This window comes from Octopus sinensis, linkage group LG19 (genome assembly GCF_006345805.1).
Source record: "Octopus sinensis linkage group LG19, ASM634580v1, whole genome shotgun sequence".
NCBI classification, from domain to species: Eukaryota; Metazoa; Mollusca; class Cephalopoda; order Octopoda; family Octopodidae; genus Octopus; species Octopus sinensis.
This window is the reverse complement of record NC_043015.1, coordinates 31293688-31313321: the sequence shown is the minus strand read 5'-3', so window position 1 is coordinate 31313321 and position 19634 is coordinate 31293688. Positions and strand designations below refer to the sequence as shown.

General features: G+C 40.3%; 1 protein-coding gene across 2 annotated transcripts in view; it reads right to left on the bottom strand.

Moving 5' to 3' along the window:
- Window positions 1-19130, bottom strand: part of LOC115222272 (transcription initiation factor TFIID subunit 6) — a 36034-nt gene extending 16904 nt beyond the window's left edge. Inside the window, exons 1-7 of one of the 2 annotated variants that reach the window (XM_029792440.2) lie at window positions 18860-19130; window positions 16675-16855; window positions 14495-14581; window positions 13909-14062; window positions 12491-12714; window positions 10173-10238; window positions 8294-8473 (exon numbers count right to left, since the gene is read on the bottom strand). In XM_029792440.2, coding sequence (XP_029648300.1) covers window positions 8294-8473; window positions 10173-10238; window positions 12491-12714; window positions 13909-14062; window positions 14495-14581; window positions 16675-16827 — 864 coding nt within the window. In that variant the 5' untranslated portion in view covers window positions 16828-16855; window positions 18860-19130. Of the gene's footprint in view, window positions 1-8293; window positions 8474-10172; window positions 10239-12490; window positions 12715-13908; window positions 14063-14494; window positions 14582-16674; window positions 16856-17934; window positions 18045-18859 lie in introns of those variants that run through there. The other variant, XM_036511231.1, reaches the window with a different exon arrangement.
- Between the last annotated feature and the right edge of the window lie 504 nt (window positions 19131-19634).

Genomic DNA, 19634 nt, shown 5'->3' with positions numbered 1-19634 from the left:
ACCTGTGTGGTGATTTGCTGTACTTGAAAAGACATGCCAAGCTAAGTAAAATCATGGCCATCCATGCACGACGTGGAACGACCATGTCCCCACTCCCTCTCCCAGCTGAGAGATCTCTGTCTTGCAGGTGCTAGTGCCACGTAAATGCACTTGTGTCAGTGTCACATGAGATGCACTTGCACTGGTGCCACGTGAAATGCACTCGTTCCGGTGCTATGTAGATGCACCCATGTTGGTGGCATGTAGAAAGCACTCGGCACACTCTGTGAAGTGGTAGGCATTAGGAAGGGCATCCAGCCATAGAAACGACGCCACAACAGATAATTGGAGCCTGGACAGCTCTCCAGGTGGCTAGCTCCTCCTGCCAAACTGTTCAACCTGTGGCAGTATTCAAAACAGACATTAAATGATGATGATGATGATAAAAGCAATTCCAGGTGAACTTAATGTGTTTGGCAAACAAATGGACAGCAGGTAAGTTCAAGACAACTCTTGTCTTGTTGAAGACATGATAACCTCTCTAGTGCTGGTGTCACAATAATATACATGAAGAAACCCCTGCAAAGTGATTGGCATTAGGAAGTGCACACAGCTAGAGACACCCTGTCAAAAATAGATGATACAAGTTAAATGTAGTCCTCTGATGAATCTCGTGAGATGTAGTCCTGCTTATCAAACTACAGTTACTTCTAATAGGTTGAGGGACAGCATAAAGTTCCCTCTGTATTTCATATATTAGGTCAAATGTGATGCCTGATAGGTAACAAATGGGAGGTCTGATAGGTAACAAATGGGAGGTCTGATAGGTAACAAATGGGAGGTCTGATAGGTAACAAATGGGAGGTCTGATAGGTAACAAATGTGATGCCTGATAGGTAACAAATGGGAGGTCTGATAGGTAACAAAGGGAGGTCTGATAGGTACAAATGGGAGGTCTGATAGGTAACAAATGGGGTCTGATAGGTAACAATGGGAGGTTGATAGGTAACAAATGGAGGTCTGATAGGTAACAAATGTGATGCCTGATAGGTACAAATGGGAGGTCTGATAGGTAACAAATGGGAGGTCTGATAGGTAACAAATGGGAGTCTGATAGGTACAAATGTGATGCCTGATAGGTAACAAATGGGAGGTCTGATAGGTAACAAATGGGAGGTCTGATAGGTAACAAATGGGAGGTCTGATAGGTAACAAATGGGAGGTCTGATAGGTAACAAATGGGAGGTCTGATAGGTAACAAATGGGAGGTCTGATAGGTAACAAATGGAGGTCTGATAGGTAACAAATGGGAGTCTGATAGGTAACAAATGGAGGTCTGATAGGTAACAAATGGGAGGCTGATAGGTAACAATGGGAGGTCTGATAGGTAACAAATGGGAGGTCTGATAGGTAACAAATGGGAGGTCTGATAGGTAACAAATGGGAGGTCTGATAGGTAACAAATGGGATGTCTGATAGGTAACAAATGGGAGGTCTGATAGGTAACAAATGTGATGCCTGATAGGTAACAAATGGGAGGTCTGATAGGTAACAAATGGGAGGTCTGATAGGTAACAAATGGGAGGTCTGATAGGTAACAAATGGGAGGTCTGATAGGTAACAAATGGGAGGTCTGATAGGTAACAAATGGGAGGTCTGATAGGTAACAAATGGGAGGTCTGATAGGTAACAAATGGAGGTCTGATAGGTAACAAAGGGAGGTCTGATAGGTAACAAATGGGAGGTCTGATAGGTAACAAATGGGAGGTCTGATAGGTAACAAATGAGAGGTCTGATAGGTAACAAATGGGAGGTCTGATAGGTAACAAATGGGAGGTCTGATAGGTAACATACTCTATGCCCATCACCTGGTTAGTACAGTCAAGACTTTCAATTTAAGGTGGTAAAACTTCTAACAAGAACTGATTTGGACTGTGATGACCCACTCAACTCATGCTGACATGGAAAGCAGATATAACCCTTTAGCATTTAAACTGGCCACGTCTGGCCCCAAATTTTCTGTTTTATGTTCAAATTGGCCAGATCTGGCTTTTTACCTCCAGTGTCATTTTAAAAATCAACAACCACATCATTGAAATCTCAAAGCTATGAGATAATGTATGATTAATTCAAATCAATGTGAATGAATAAGCATTACATTCGACCAAGTAATCTGAATGCTCTAAGGCAGTGGTTTTCAACCAGGGTTCCACAGAACCTTAGGGTTCCACCAGTACAGTCCAGGGAATCCGCAAGAAGTTACAAAACTGCTAAAATCGGCAGTAGTTTTTAATTCTCCTGTGCAGATATGTGTGCAGAAGACTATTAAATTATTGCACAGGGGTTCCCCGAGCCAGTGGAATGTTTCCCTGGGGTTCCGGTCCAGCAAAAAGTTTGAAAAGCACTACTCTGAGGGATAAACAGAAGATAATCGAATTTATTCTTCAAAAGTGTTTATTCAACACAAAATATTACATCTTATCAAGGAATCCATTCACATACGCGTCAATACAGGTAGGCCAAGTACTGTTGGTAGAGGTATGAGTATTTGTTAAATGGAAATACATTTCTTGCTTGCCTTTCAGTATTTCGTCAGTGGACTTTGGCTATGATGACTTAATGTAAGTCATTATGTTTAGATCCTTATCTCTACATACATGCATTGTTGTGCCATTCAAGACATCATATTTTGCAAACAATACATAATGCTTCAAGCAAACTACAATATCCTCATCATCATCGTTTAACGTCCGCTTTCTATGCTAGCATGCGTTGGACGATTTGACTGAGGGCTGGCGAACCAGATGGCTGCGCCAGGCTCCAGTCTTGATCTGGCAGAGTTTCTACAGCTGGATGCCCTTCCTAATGCTAACCACTCCGAGAGTGTAGTGGGTGCTTTTACATGCCACCGGCACGGGAGCCAGTCAAGCGCTATTGGCAACAACCTCGCTCGAATCTTTTTACACGTGCCAACAGCTCAGGTGCCAGTAAGGCGATGCCGGTAACAATCCCGCTCGAATGGTGCCTCTTACATGCCACCGGTACGGTATATATATATATATATATATATATACATACATATATCACGTGATCACGTGACCGACCAGTCCATCAGATGTAGTTACACATCGCTGGTCACAATGCGTTCGCATTGTTTTAACCTTCGAATGACGCCACCCCGCTGGCTAAGCGAGCAGGCCAACAGAAGAAAGAATGGGAGAAACAGTGGTGAAAGAGTACAGCAGGGATCACCCCCCCCCCCCGCCGGAGCCTCGTGGAGCTTTTAGGTGTTTTCGCTCAATAAACACTCACAACGCCCGGTCTGGGAATCAAAACCGCGAGTCCGCTGCCCTAACCACTGGGCCATTGCGCCTCCACATATACATATATATACTCTCTTATATATGTATATATTTATTCTCAAACAAAAATGTTGTTGACAGTAACTTTGAAGTTTCAGTCAGTTAAGCCACCATTGAAATTCTGAAGTCACTATCAACAACATTCTTGCATAAGAATAAAAAATTTGTACTCTGCAAAAGTATAGAGTAACTCATAAGATTGATGTAAAACTGGTTTTATTATAACTGAACGTAAAAACAAACATTAATATGTGCGTGTGTGTGTGTTCCATGTTTATACTTACACTGGTATAAGAACCACTGTTGGTTATGTTGTGTCACTTTGTGCCCTGTAACTTAGCAGTTTGACAAATAGATCTTGATAAAAGAAGTCCAAGAATGAAATAGTGCTGAGGTTGACATGATGGACCCAAACCTCAGAATGGCCACAGTACTATGGCTAGCCATAGTACTATGGTAAATCATGTGGTAAAGTACTATGGCTAGCCATAGTACTGTGATAAATCATGTGGTAAAGTACTATGGCTAGCCATAGTACTGTGGTAAATCATGTGGTCAAGTTTGTATGTAATGCTCACCTCTCTGAGAATTACATTTGCTCGGTGTTTCGTGATATCTTTAACCTTAGGCACAAATTCTTCAGGAGTCTTCTTATCACTTGATCCATTTTACCAGGTAGTTTCATATTATATAGAAAACTTTGATTAAAAATTTTTCAAGCTACCCCTTATTACCTAAAGATTCAAACTGCAGTTGATAAAATATTTGATTTCTAATAGTGAGTTGACTAAAATTCTCTTACTGTTTTTTGATTGTGTCATAAAGTTTATAAGAAATACATTTTAGATTTTATCTTTTAGTCAAAGTAGTAAAGCTTTCTTCATAGCTTTGCCTAATGTTACTACATATGTTTGGTGTGTGTTTTGAACTTAATAAAGATCTTGAAAACAATATTAACTCTGATTTTTTTTCTCTTTGCTTCTTTCACTTGTTTTTTTTTTTTTGTAGTTTCTGAAGACTTTTCTCATTGAATTTGATTTGAGGCATTAAGTTTCATTTTTAGAGAAATCAGCTTTCTTATCTTTTAGGTTTGACATTTGACACTATTGTTCAATTTCAAAGATATTTAACAAAATACAAAAATAAAATCTAACTCAAGTGCTCATTTAGCAGGAAAAAGGAAAAAAGGAATACAAAAAAATGAAAATGGCAAAATAGTATTTCTAAATAATCTATATAAAGTAGAAAAAAGACACCAATAGAAAATGCTGGGGTATTGCTATGAAGAATTTTAGTTGAATGAATCAACCCAAGTACTTATTCTTTTAAAGCCTGGTACTTATTCTGTCACTTTTGCTGAACTACTAAGTTATGGGGATGTAAACACACCAACACCAGTTGTCAAGTGGTGGGCGAAGGAGAAACACAGACAAAGACACACACACACACACACACATATGATGGGTTTCTTTCAATTTCCATCTGCCAAATCCGCTCACAAGGCTTTACATAGCCATATCTGCACTTAGGAGAAGATGAAGATGTTGATATTTGGCTCCAGGGCATCCTTAATAGAGTGGACCTACGATTGAAAGTATTTAAGCCATGACCATCTTGTCATGGCTTAAATACTTTCGTGCAGAAGTAGTGTACACAGACGAGGAAAATTCGACTGCTATTTCTAGAAATTTGAGCCACTATGTAGAGACTCATCAGTTGATGTTGTCTGATATAAGTGAACTGAATATATTTAAGTGTGCAAGTTAAATATGTTCAATGAAATAATTCCACTTATAAAGCATTTCCTTCCTACCTAGGTCCCTTCACTAGCCTATATTCCTTCCCCAGAACATTCTACACACCACATCGCAATGAGGTCCAGTCTTTATTGCAGTGTGGTGGCTTGAGTGCTTTGATGACCCCCAAGAGCTATGTTAGTGGAGCATAAGCTGTTGGTAGGGCTTCCCATGCTGGACGGGTCAAAGGATAGAGGTCAAACTAATGTGGACCGCATCTTCCCAAAGGTACAAAATAAGTTTGCAAGGGATCAACTCCCCAACCTAAAAAGACAATTCAAAACCAACAAGACCTGGGAGAAGAAGGCCTTCTCTTGGGGGAAACATATGATGCAGTGCAGTGCAGTCCAAATGAAAAAAAGCAGGGATCCAAGTGGAGAGAAGAATGAAAGATAGCTCAGAGTTAGGAACGGTAGAGAGGAGTTACTATAAAATAATAATAATAATGAAATTATTGTATACAGTGCTCAGGTGCACCACAACTTGTCAGAAAGTGCATATAAAGTATATGCAGTAATGTAGAAATGTCTGGAAAGCGAACAGTGTATGAGTCAGATACATGCTTGCGTGTGTATGGAGGGGAGAAAATCAGGTGTAGTGTTGGCGAATCTCAGGAAGCATGGAAGTTTTGAAGGATGCAGTGCTCCGACAACTAACAACTGATGCCAGCAGTTTGTTCCATGCTTCAGCAACTCTCAGCGTGAAAAAATGTTTCCTGAAGTCATGGGAGCTGTGCTGTTTTCTTACTTTGTAAATATGTCCACGGGTGTTAGATGGGTGGAGTTTGAAAAGGTGCTCAGAGTTATTGTTTGTTGATGGCCTATACTCTGTAGGGAGTGAAAGGCTGAAGTAAGAACAGTAATCCCTCGACTATTGCGGGTATTATGTTCCAAAACCCTCTGCAATAGGTTAAAATCCAAAGTAAAAACAGTACTGTACTTGATATATTTTTAAAATTATTTTTATAATTTGTATATATTTATTTTATTACAAATGCAAAACAACACCACGGAGAAATCGACATAAGCTTAAATAATAAACCGCAATAGGTGAACTGTGATATCTCCATGTTTTTCCAGTATCCATTGACTTGCTACGGTTCAGGAGGAACATTAACTGTATTGGTCTCACCAGTCTCGGAGGGTCTTTGAATACCATGGGCATTGCCTCTTCTAGATCAGTGATTCTCAACAAGGGACTTCTAAGGGGTCCATATAAGATTTTTTGGGTAGATGCATTTATGGCAAGAAACAGCTGAGTTTCTTTCTCTAATGTGTTATGTAGTTCAATATTCACAAGTCGATGCATGTAAAACAAAAATATGAATTTGGAAGGAAGTCTCTATAAAACTAGTTTTTAAACATTGAATGGCCATGGAGGGGTCCACCAGAAAAATATTGTAATAAAAGGGGTTCACAAATCATCATCATCATCGTTTAACGTCCATTGGGTTGGACGGTTTTCAACCGGGGATCTGGGAAGCCAAGAGGCTGCACCAGGCACCAGTCTGATCTGGCAGTGTTTCTACAGCTGGATGCCCTTCCGAACGCCAACCACTCCAAGAGTGTAGTGGGTGCTTTTTACGTGCCACCGGCACGGAAGCCAGTCTTTAAACTCAACACCCATGAGCTGATAGACTGAACTGCACATAAACAGCAGGAGTGGCTGTGTGGTAAGTAGCTTGCTAACCAACCACATGGTTCAGTCCCACTGCATGGCATCTTGGGCAAGTGTCATCTGATATAGCCCCGGGACGACCAATGCCTTGTGAGTGGATTTGGTAGACAGAAACTGAAAGAAGCCTGTCGTATATATGTATATATATATATGTATGTGTGTGTGTTTGTGTGTCTGTGTTTGTTCCCCACCAACATTACCTGACAACCGATGTTGGTGTGTTTACGTCCCTGTCACTTAGCGGTTCGGCAAAAAGAGACCGATAGAATAAGTACTGGGCTTACAAAGAATAAGTCCCGGGGTCGATTTGCTCGACTAAAGGCGGTGCTCCAGCATGGCCGCAGTCAAATGACTGAAACAAGTAAAAGAAAAAAAAAAAAAAAAAAACAGCATGCCTGAATGGTGAAGGAGCTTGCTTTGTAACCATGTGGTTTCATATTCAGTACTACTACATGACATCTTGGGAAAAGTGTCTTCTATGATAGCCCTGGGTAAACCAATGAATTGTGAGTGAATTTGGGAGATGGAAACTGTATAGAAGCCCAATAAATATGTGTGTGTATGTGTGTGTGTATATGTGTTTGTGTATGTGTGTGTGTGTATATGTGTGTGTGTGTGTATGTGTGTGTGTGTATATGTGTGTATGTGTGTTTGTGTATGTGTGTGTGTATGTGTGTGTGTGTATGTGTGTGTGTGTATATGTGTGTGTGTATGTGTGTGTATGTGTGTGTGTGTATATGTGTGTGTGTATATGTGTGTGTGTATATGTGTGTGTGTATATGTGTGTGTGTATGTGTGTGTGTGTGTGTATATGTGTGTATGTGTATTCGTACCTCCTCACCATTTGACATCTAGTTTTGGTTTGCTTACATCACCATAACTTAGCAGTTTGGTAAAAGAGACTGATAGAACAAGTAGCAAAATTTTAAAAAAATAAGTATTGGGGTTGATCTGTTCAGCTAAAACATTTCAAGGTGGTACCCCAGTATGATCACAGTCCATTGACTGAAAGAAGTTAAAAAATAAAATAAAAGATAGGCACAGGAGTGGCTGTGTGGTAAGTAGCTTGCTAACCAACCACATGGCTCCGGGTTCAGTCCCACTGCGTGGCATCTTGGGCAAGTGTCTTCTGCTATAGCCCCGGGCCGACCAATGCCTTGTGAGTGGATTTGGTAGACGGAAACTGAAAGAAGGCCGTCGTATATATGTGTATATATATATATATATATGTATGTATGTGTATATGTTTGTGTGTCTGTGTTTGTCCCCCTATCATTGCTTGACAACCGATGCTGGTGTGTTTACGTCCCCGTCACTTAGTGGTTCGGCGAAAAGAGACTGATAGAATAAGTACTGGGCTTACAAAAGAATAAGTCCCGGGGTCGATTTGCTTGACTAAAGGCGGTGCTCCAGCATGGCCGCAGTCAAATGACTGAAACATGTAAAAGAGTACACATACAGAATGAAAGGAATACTTACATATTTTTCTAGATACAAGTTTGGATTGTCAATCAATGACTTCACCATTCTCATCAGGTAAATCAGCAAAGCTAAGTTGTTCTGAACAACATTGATCTTGACACCTTCGGATATGAAAGTACTAAACCGAGGTAGCATTTGGTGTAATCCAGGGTCGGACACTAAACTCTGTAAGGCTTGCTGCCAAAAAGAAAAAAAAAGGTATCAACAAGAGAAAAACAATCAGCAAAGTAAATAACACAGTAAACCCTACAAATAGAATGTACCAGATGAAAGTCCATTGTGTGTGAGTGTATATATATATATATATATATATCGAAATCGATCAAAAAAATCAATGGAAATTGTAGTTGTGATACCAGTGCCAGTGGCACGTAAAAGAACAATCCGAATGTGGCCACTGCCAGCGCTGCCTCGACTGGCCTCCGTGCCGGTGGCACGTAAAAAGCACCAACCGATCGTAGCAGTTGCCAGCCCCTCTTGGCATGTAAAAAGCATCCACTACACTCATGGAGTGGTTGGCATTAGGAAGGGCATCCAGCTGTAGAAACACTGCCAGATCAGACTGGAGCCTGGTGCAGTTTCCTGTTGGCATAGGTAGGACAGTTTGGCTGGAGATGGTAACCAAAGAGCTGTACCAGGTTCCAGTTGTTTTGGCTTGGTTTCTATAACTGAATGTTCTTCCTAATGCCAACCACTTTACAGAGTATAACAGATGTCTCTCATGTGTCACAAGCATGGGTGCCTTTTGTGTCACTGGCATAAGTGCCTCTCATGTGTCACCAGCACAGGTAGCTCTCACGTGTTATCAGCACAGGTGCCTCTCACGTGTCACCGGCACGGTTACCTCTCACGTGTCACCAGCACAGGTGCCTCTCACGTGACACCAGCACAGGTGCCTCTCACATGTCACCAGCACAGGTGCCTCTCACGGGTCACCAGCACAGGTGCCTCACACGTGTCATCAGTACAGGTGCCTCTCACATGTCACCAGCACAGGTGCCTCTCACGGGTCACCAGCACAGGTGCCTCTCACGTGACACCAGCACAGGTGCCTCTCACGTGTCAATAGCAGAGGTGCCTCTCACGGGTCATCAGTACAGGTGCCTCTCACGTGTCACCAGCACAGGTGCCTCTCACGTGTCACTAGCACAGGTGCCTCTCACATGTCACCAGCACAGGTGCCTCTCACGGGTCACCAACACAGGTGCCTCACACGTGTCACCAGCATGGTTACCTCTCATGTGTCACTGGCACGGGTGCCTCTCACATATCACCGGCACAAGTGCCTTTCACATGTCACCAGCATGGGTGCCTTTCCCGTATCACTGCATCTACACAGCACTGGCACGAGTGCATTCTACCAACAGATGTGCCATTTCTTACAAACACAATAGGATCGGAGGAGCACAAAGAAAACATGAGCTGTGCAAGTCCAGAGCCAGCTCCTTGCCTTCATTCCTAGCAGCCCACCGGGGCCCAATCTGTGGCAGAACCTTCGAAGCACATATTGGCCTAATTGACCACAGCCAGAAGCACAATGCCTCGTCTTCTTCTCCCCTGTGATGTTCAGGTTATTGCTGACAACAATAGATGAACATTATACTACACACACACACGGCTTCTACTATAGCCTCGGGCCGACCATGTATATGATGTATATGACCATGTATATGATGTTGGTGTGTTTACATCCCTGTAACTTAGCGGTTCAGCAAAAGAGACTGATAGAATAAGGTACTAAGCTTACAAAGAATAAGTCCTGGGGTTGATTTGTTCAACTAAAAGGTGGTGCTCCAGCATGGCCGCAGTCAAATGACTGAAACAAGTAAAAGAATAAAAGAATATAAAACAAATAAAAAAGAAAAGATCATCTAACCTGACGTCGTGGTTCATCAGCTCCAACGCAAGCTTCTGTAATTTCTTTATAATATAATTGTTGTTCCTGTAAGGAAGATGAAGACATGATGGGCAACTTAAATGGTAAAAAATCATTACTGCGACACTTCTCCCTTTCTCTCTCTCTCTTTCTACACACACAATGCACTCACTTTAAATGTCTTTTCCAACTACACTGTAGAGGCTGGTGTCAAACTTGCATGTTTATCATCATCATTATCACGACACTCTTACCCTTTCATTACCAACCCAGTTCTTTCAATCAGAACATTGGTCTTATGGAACTTGTCTTCCCTGAAAGTGCTGACTTGCAACAGTTTAAGCATAATGTTAATGATATCAATTTCATTAGTCTTAGAGAACCTGTCAAGGCCTTAGGTACTACTCCTTTCTCCAGACCCAGAAAGTAAATAAAAATTTAAAAAATTAAAAACTTTTAAATGCCTTTTTCATTCAACACTAACCACATTACTCCTTTCTTCCTCAAACCTTTCATTACCATGTTAAAGTAAGAGGTAGCACTAGTGCTGGATTAACCATTAAACAAAATAAGCATGTACGTTGAGTACCAAGAGAAGCAGAGCACTGCAGAAATGGTAAATCATCTGCTGAGGTCGACTTTGCCTTTCATCCTTTCGGGGTCGATAAATTAAGTACCAGTTATGCACTGGGTTCGTTGTAATCAACTTAATCCCTTTGTCTGTCCTTGTTTGTCCCCTCTATGTTTAGTTCCTTGTGGGCAATAAAGAAATAAGAAACTACACAGAAACAAGCCCCATATATTAACTGGTACTCCATCGGTTATAATGATGAGGGTTCCAGTTGATCCGATTAATGGAACAGCCTGCTCGTGAAATTAATGTGGAAGTGGCTGAGTATTCCGTAGACATGCGTACACTTACTGTAGTTCTCAGGAAGATTCAGCATGACACTGAAAGTGATAAGGCTGGCCCCTTTGAATTACAGGTCCTGCTTATTTTTGCTAGCTGGGTAGCCTGGAGCACCATGAAATAAAGTGATTTGTTCGAGGACACAACACGCTGCTGGGAATTGAACTCACAACCTTAAGATTGTGAGTTGAATACTCTAACCACTAAGCCACATGCTTTCATATATATTTATTTATGAACATTCTGAGTAAAAAACAGATTGTGAGAAATATAGCAAATCTTTATCTATGAGAATGAAATGCTTATCACTGGTAGTGGTGGTGGTGAGGTGGTGTAGAGCCCTGCTGAAGACATCAGGCCCAATGCTCGAAAGGAACTCAGCCACTTTGCCTCTGTGAAGCCCAACGTTCAAAAGATGCTCTTTATGTGCCACCAGCATGGGTGCACTTGGCTTGATGGGTCCTCTCAAGCACAATACATCACCAATGGTCTTGGTCACCAGTGATTGACTCTGTGAGATTCAAAGTTCAAAGATCTCATTGAAGGATTTCAACTTTGTACAACGAGCTACCTAATTATATTGATTTCAAATTTTTGCATAAAGCCAGCAATTTCAGGGGAAGTGGTAAGTTGATGACATCGACCCCTAATGTTCAACTGGTACTTATTTTATCAACCTCAAAATTACGAAAGGCAAGGTCGACCCTGGGTGCATTTGAACTCAGAATGTAAAGTCAGAAGAAATACTGTCATGCATTTTATTCCGGTGTGCTAATGAGTCTGTCAGCATGCCATCTTAATTAAACTACCTAATTATATTGAAGGGACTTGCAACACTTCATGATCTAAATTTGTAGTTATGGAAACTGTGTAAGCAAAGGCCTGCGTAACTCTGACAGGATATGAATTGAGGGAGAGAAAGCAAGGGGAAATGATGGTGAGAAAAGGATTGGAAAGAGAGAGAGAGGCGCAAGAGTGGCTGCGTGGTAAGTAGCTTGTTTACCAACCACATGGTTCCGAGTTCAGTCCCACTGCGTGGCACCTTGGGCAAGTGTCTTCTACTATAGCCTCGGGCCGACCAAAGCCTTGTGAGTGGATTTGGTAGACGGAAACTGAAAGAAGCCCGTCGTATATATGTACATATGCGTGCGTGTATATATATGTGTGTGTGTATGTGTTTGTGTGTCTGTGTTTGTCCCCCTAGCATTGCTGGACAACCGATGCTGGTGTGTTTATGTCCCCGTTACTTAGCGGTTTGGCAAAAGACACCGATAGAATAAGTACTGGGCTTACAAAAAGAATAAGTCCCAGGGTCGAGTTGCTCGATTAAAAGGCGGTGCTCCAGCATGGCCGCGGTCAGATGACTGAAACAAGTAAAAGAGTAAAAGAGTAAAGAGATGTTACTTACCACTGATAGTTCGTGTATTATGAGATTCTTTAATTTGGCAGTATTGGCACACTTCTGCTTCATCCGTGCCTTGGCAAGGTCAGTGTGTGGTTTCGGTTTATGTAAACGGTCAATGACTGCTTTGATGGAAGTGTCGAAGCTTTCTTTTTGTTGTTGTTCTTTAGATGCAGGGGGAGGGTTCTCAGGAATGGAAGGCTGCACTCCTTCAATACTTAACCAGTGAGCTGAGAGAAAACAGAAAAAAGGTCACGATGGCTGTGTGGTTAAAACAATGGCTTTATAAGTACGTGGTTCTGGGTTCAATCTTACTAAGTGTAATATGTTGGGTAGATGTCACATGTCATCTGAAGGAAACTTGGTAGATGAAAACTGTACAGAAATGTGTGTATGAATACGTATTGCATTAGTCCACTCTGCTGGGTGGTTGGAGTTAGGAAGGAAAACTATGCCAAAACAGACACAGGAGGATGGTGCAGGCTTCTACTCTTGTCAAACCATCCAACCCATGCCAGCATGGAAGGTGGACGTTAGAGATGATGAGGAGGAGTGTGCGTATGTATATTAGTATAATACACTCATTTATACCACTAAGTACCAGATAACAATTAAGAGCTGGAGTGAATATAATTAATTAAAAAAAAATTTTTAAGGCAATATCCCAGCATGGCCACAGTCCAAATAACGAAACCATTAAAAAATTAAAATATTTATAAGAAAAACTTTGGTTTGTTCCAGTTTAGTTGGCAAATCACTGTAACAAGGCTGACAAATGAGATAGAAGTGTCTGGCTCTCATTTACATTGGGATTACCCTCATGATCATCATCATCATTTAATGTCTATTGTCCATGCTGGCATGGGTTGGATGGTTTGACTGAGCTGGCACACTGGCAGGCTGTGCCAGGCTTCAGTTTGATTTGGCATGGTTTTCTATGGCTGGAATTAGAGAATTTGTTTTGATGATACAGTTTTGAGTTTGTGTCAGGCTAGGGTTCCTTAGTGAGATAGAGGGGATGACAAGAAACCAAATCTTCTGGCAGTTTGCTGTGCATAGGAAGGCAAGTAAAGTCATGGTTGTCTTTGCATACAAGCATGTCCCCTAGATCTCTCTTCAGCCAAGCCATCCTAATCTTGCAGGTTTGTGGGTGCTGGTGCCAGTGCTGTGTAAAAGTACCCGGTACACAATGTAAAGTAGATGGTGTTAGGAAGAGCATCCAGCTGTAGAAGCCATACCAAAACAGACATGGAGCCTGGGAAGCTCCTCAGCTGGCCAGCTTCTGTCAAACTGTCCAACCCATGCCGGCATGGAAAACGGACATTAAATGATGAAGATGTTACAAACTTATTTAAATTTTTAAAATAGCATAAAAACCAACACGCAAAAGATTAAAAATAAGGAAACGTTGAATTTTTGCTTACTTTTTAACGATACATCTAATGGAATTTTTGGAAATTGACTGCTGATTATCTCATTAAGATCTAGTTCTTTTTCATCATAGAAATGTAGCTCACGTCCTCCACCACTGGTGTACCGAAATGGTATCAGGTCTTTTGATTGGAAACCATACAATGGCTACAAGAGAAAATTCCAATTCAATTCATTTTGAGAAAAATAAAAACACACACACATAAACAAAACAACATATTTGTATAAAAAGGAAATATGCATATAAAATGTGTTTGTAAAATGATTTGGTAAATCCCCTAAAGTTCTGGTTAGCATACAGTAAACCATTTTCAAGTGCTGCCTGCAGTTCCTCTCTCTATGCTAAAATTATTTCAGAGTTGTACTTGTTTGGCAAATGACTTCATCTGAGACCATAAAACTGAATTAGTGTGAAAAAGTCATGATCGCCAGTTAAAAACGATGCTCTGCTGTTGATACGTTATGAACCTCTGACTTATTGTTTAATCATCTGATAACTTACTGACTTGGTCATGTATTAAATAAGAGTGAATTACAATAGTGTTCTGCTTTCTCAAAGGGAAATAGTCAATAACTTACTTCCAAGTTCTTGATCTTCAAAGCCATATCAAAATCACTGGTAATTAGCTTGCTTCGTTTGCAGTGGTGCATAAATTTGGCAGCTTCCTGAAACAGAAAAAAAAAAGAGAAAAAAATTTGACTATCAAAATAGACCTTTTAATTATAGCTTAAAAGTGATACACGATGCACCATAAGAGAGAGCTCTTATGTACAGAGGAATTCAGAGTCTGTGATATTCACGAGCTTCTTAAGAATATTAAAGGTGAAAATTAATCAAAGTAGCTAAAACTCTAAACTGAAACTGCACAAAAAGAGAGTTGGCTTAAGAAGAGTTAATGCTCTTTTCTTTTACAATATTATGCAAGACAGCGAGCTGGCAGAATTGTTAGCATGTTGGGCAAAATGTTTAGCAGCATTTTGTCTATCTTTATGTCAAGGGTTCAAATTCTGCCGAGGTCGACCTTGCTTTTCATCCTTTTGGGGTTGATAAAATAAGTACCAGTTGATCACTGGGGTCGATATAATTAACTTACTCCCTCCCCTGAAATTGCTGGTCTTGTTACAAAATTTGAAATCAATATTTACGTTATTCTGTAAATTATGAATGTAAAGTACAGGTCTTTAGTCCCGACAAACAAAATCTCTAGTGAAAGTGATACTATAAAATACACCTAGTCCATAGGGTGATGTGGTTGGCTATAAAAAAAAAGATGACACAAGAAAGATTGGCAGGCTTCCCAGTTGTTGCATGTATCAGTTGTGCATACTGAACATTTGGATTGAGAGAATTCCTAACAAATGTACAATAAAAAAAAAAGATGTGTGTGTGTGTATACAGGTGTAGGTGTGGCTGTGAAAGGTATGGCTATGGCTTGTGGTAAGAAATTTTCTTACCATTTATATGGTTTGGGGTTTAATCCCAATGTGTAGCATCTCAGGTAAGTGCCTTCTACTATAGCTCTGGGCCAACCAAAGCCTTGTGAGTGAATTTGGTAAACCGAAACTGAAGAGAAGCCCATCATTTGTGTGTGTGTTACTGTCTTTTTGCCATGTCATCATGTGATAGTCGTAAGCAAGTGTCACCGTCATACAAGCAGTTCCTTCATATCCAATCTTCTGTGAAGTCGTGTCTCATCGTGGGCAAATATTGCCCCTTGCATAGAAACAAGTGAGAGTTGGTGACAGGAAGGACATCTGGCTGTAGAAAATTCGCCCTCAACAAATTTTGTCAGTGCAACAATTTTAAGCAAATGTCACTTATTAGCTTCAAGATTGACTTGTAAGTAAAATTTGACAGATGAAACCTGTGCAGGGGCCCATCACTGAGACTCTTCTTGTTTTTGGGTGGTGTGTTTAATCAGTCACAAGGCTTAACACAACCACATGGTATGGGCTTTAGCAGAGTCCACACTGCTGCAAGCATTCAGGCTGACTTTGATTTAATCCTTTAGCATTTAAACTGGCCGTATCCGGCCAAAGGTATTCTGCCTGTTTTATGTTCAAACTGGCCATATCTGGTCTCTCACACCAACCCTACAATATCGTTTTTAAAATTAACAGCTACCTCATCAAAATCTCACAGCTACAAGATAATGCATGATTAGTTCAAAACAATGTGGATGAAAAAGTATTAATTTTGGTAGAATAATGCGAACACTAAAGGGTTAAGGATAACTGCCATCTCGCTTGAAGGATCAGAGAAGGGTCACAGACACTACCCTTCATTCTCTAAGCTGTAAAATAACAATATTTTAAAGCCAGTTATTTTCATTTGCCATGGGTCGGACGTATCTTTTAGACAGTATAAAGCATCATTGTCATTTGCATTGTATCATGTTTTAGATAACTGAATATGTAACCACTAACAGACATAGGCACCCTCTTGGCATTCCCTCTCTGGATCCAGGGGGATATCCAGGATGTGACAGCTGAGAAGAGAGTAGGGTGGACCAGCACAGGGGCTGATACTCATCTTCAGCCAAGTAGATTGGAGCAACATGAAACAAAGTGCCTCTTTGCTTAAGGAGACGACCACACTGCCTGATCCAAGAAATCATATAATCATGAGCCCAACACCCTAACCCCCCCCCCCCAAGCCACATCCATACAAGCCAGACAGCTTGTATCACCATGATATCAAGTTATTACAGTTTGATGAAAAATGAGCTGTTTTTTTAAATGTGAAGAGTGAAACCTACCTGAATAAGGAGTTTAAGTCTGTAGCTAACATCTTCTGCCAACTGGCTTGCAGCATCATCAGGAATTCCACTGACCCCAATAGACTCTGCAATTCCTTTCATGGAATCGGGGCTGAATGTACTGCTTACTTTTACTTCGTGTTTTTCAGCCATTCTCGACAAGATTTGACAAATCAGCAATCTGGAAAATAGACAGACGTAGATAATGTGAGCTCAGTAACAATATATATTTCTTCACTACCCACAAGGGGCTAAACATAGAGGGGACAAACAAGGACAGACAAAGGGATTAAGTCGATTATATCGACCCCAGTGCATAACTGGTACTTAATTTATCGACTCTGAAAGGATGAAAGGCAAAGTCGACCTCGGCGGAATTTGAACTCACAACGTAACGACAGACGAAATACCGCTAAGCATTTCGCCCGGTGCGCTAACGTTTCTGCCAGCTCGCCGCCTTTATATATACATGTTGTATCTGCAACTTTCTCTGCTACACTCCATTTTCTGGAACTATGAAGGAGGGTGAAAAATCATACTGAAACTGTTTCAGATGGGATGTTCCTTGTTTTTCTTTTTGTCTGGACCAGGAGAAGGAGAAAGCAAACATAACCTTTGTAGGTTCTCTGAGACATTTGATATCAATTCAGTTTAAAGTTCACCTTAAACATTTCTAAGTTGATGTCTGCAGGAAGAATGGAAAGTGGTCTTAATTCCAGGGGACTGGCCCTCTAAGGAAAGTGTAAAGTGTGGGGTCTGGAAGAGAAAAGGTAGTAAGTATAACAAGAGAGAGGAGGAGGCTATGGGGAGGACATCTTAACAGGGAATTACAGCATGAAATGGTTAGTTAGAAAATTATATTAGATATTTTGGGACTAAACAGAAACAGTTTTAGAAAATGCAAGATTGAAGAAGACTTAATTTACCATAAAAGATGAGGCAATTAGGGGAGAAATCGACATTGTGCCGTGTGATGTGTAGGTAGATCTACAATCTCAACATACCTTGACTAGAGTCAATGAGTGACCATCTATGTGGTCATTAGATATGCTAGAAACAGCAGTCAATTCGCTTTCAAATCAATCTCTGCTGTCTTTAGGTGGTGGTAGTGGGGAACAAAACAACAAATTGTTGAATAACGTAACCAGAGACTAACATTGAGAAAACAGGGTGTGATCGATACTAGAATGCCTTTCATCATAGGTCTACTGATTGAGGGGTGACTTGGGGCTAAATAATAACACCTTTAACAAGTTATACCTCTTCAATGCACCTTGGGTACTGACAGTGCTGTGTCGGTGACGAGGTGTAAACCCTCGAGTCTGGATGGTGAATATTGGTATATAGCCAGACATTTTGAGGAATAAACAAAGTCGATTATGTCAACACCATCTTCGGCATTTCTTGTTTATTTTCATTTCTTTTATCGACATTGAAAGGATTCAAGTTTTGCCATATACTAGATGCAGGAGTAAATGCATAAGTTAGCCTGGAAACGGGGAAATAACTGATCGTGTGTGTGAGTTTTATTGAGTGTTGTCTCGCATGGACCAGATTTAACAGTAAAACCCTTTTCGTGGATTTGATATTGTTTATGTAGTTCTATTTATATGAAGAAAAACATGAACGTGAGAAAACATCCGCTAACGTGCACACACATTATATATATATATATATATATATATATATATATATATAATTGAATAATTGATATTAATCAATTAAAACCAGTGGCCTAGCATATTTAAATAAAAATCCGAAGATTAAAAATATTTTTACATACAAAATAAAAAGGACTGACCACTAAAAGGGGACAGTCAATATGCTAGATATAGACGTCAAAATCGCGATTTTGACGTCTATATCTAGCATATTGACTGTCCCCTTTTAGTGGTCAGTCCTTTATATATATATATATATATATATATATATATATATATAGGGAGAGAGAGAGAGAGAGATCCAATATAGGTAGAATCAACAAAAAAAGTACTCCATCCAGTGAGAGATAAATATCAATTTAATACACAACCGAATAGTTTCATGCTTTCAAGATATTTTAACTATGAATATTTATAAAAATACTCCATGTATTTCCAAGCAAATCTTTCAGGCTCTGTTTAAGTGTTAGATATATTCTTAAAAAAAAGGTCAAAGAAAGTTTTTTTTTAGAATCGTGACTTACCAAATGTTGCAGAAGGAAAAGAAAAGCTTCAATGTTTTGTATCAAGCAAAAAAGCTTCAATGCTCGGCTTAATTAGTGTAAACTATCATATATAAAGGATGGCTACAGCAATTATACCAGATTAGAGCTCCTTGAAAAGGCTTGATATGCAGGTCATTATAGCGTAAAAATCAACATTTAGGCAACGAAAGAAGAAACCAAAATATCCCAAAGCTAAAAACTGTTCATTTACGGATTGAAGGCGAATCGGTGTAAGACGAAAATGTGTCCCCTGTGTAAATAACATGTCGAAGCTGTGAGGGCGACGGTGGAGGAACCGTAACCACAACGAGGCTGGTATATTTGTCAGTGTTGTCGCTAGCATTTTTCGCCTTCTCTCTTCGATTATAATTCCATTCACGTTTCGGATTGATTATAGGAATAATAAACCAATCCCACTACTAGATTGGTTGTTTATTTTGTCGACTATGGCTTCATTTGAACAACGCAAGGGTCCGTGTTGAATACTGCACAGCATTTTGTTGGGGGTTTTTTTGCTCTACTGATTCTGCCTTATCCATCGGAACACTTCTCAGTGTTGAGGGCAATTCTATAGTTTACAGGAAGATATTCTTGATTCATTATAATTCGTGTTTGTGCTAGCTCTATATAAGTTTCCTCTGAAGAATATTGACCATTTCAATAACAAGTGTTGTTACTGAGTTCTTAAACTGCCCTGTATTGAGCAGACCTATGATAAAAGGCGTTCCACCTGTGACTATCCCCCACTTTTTAA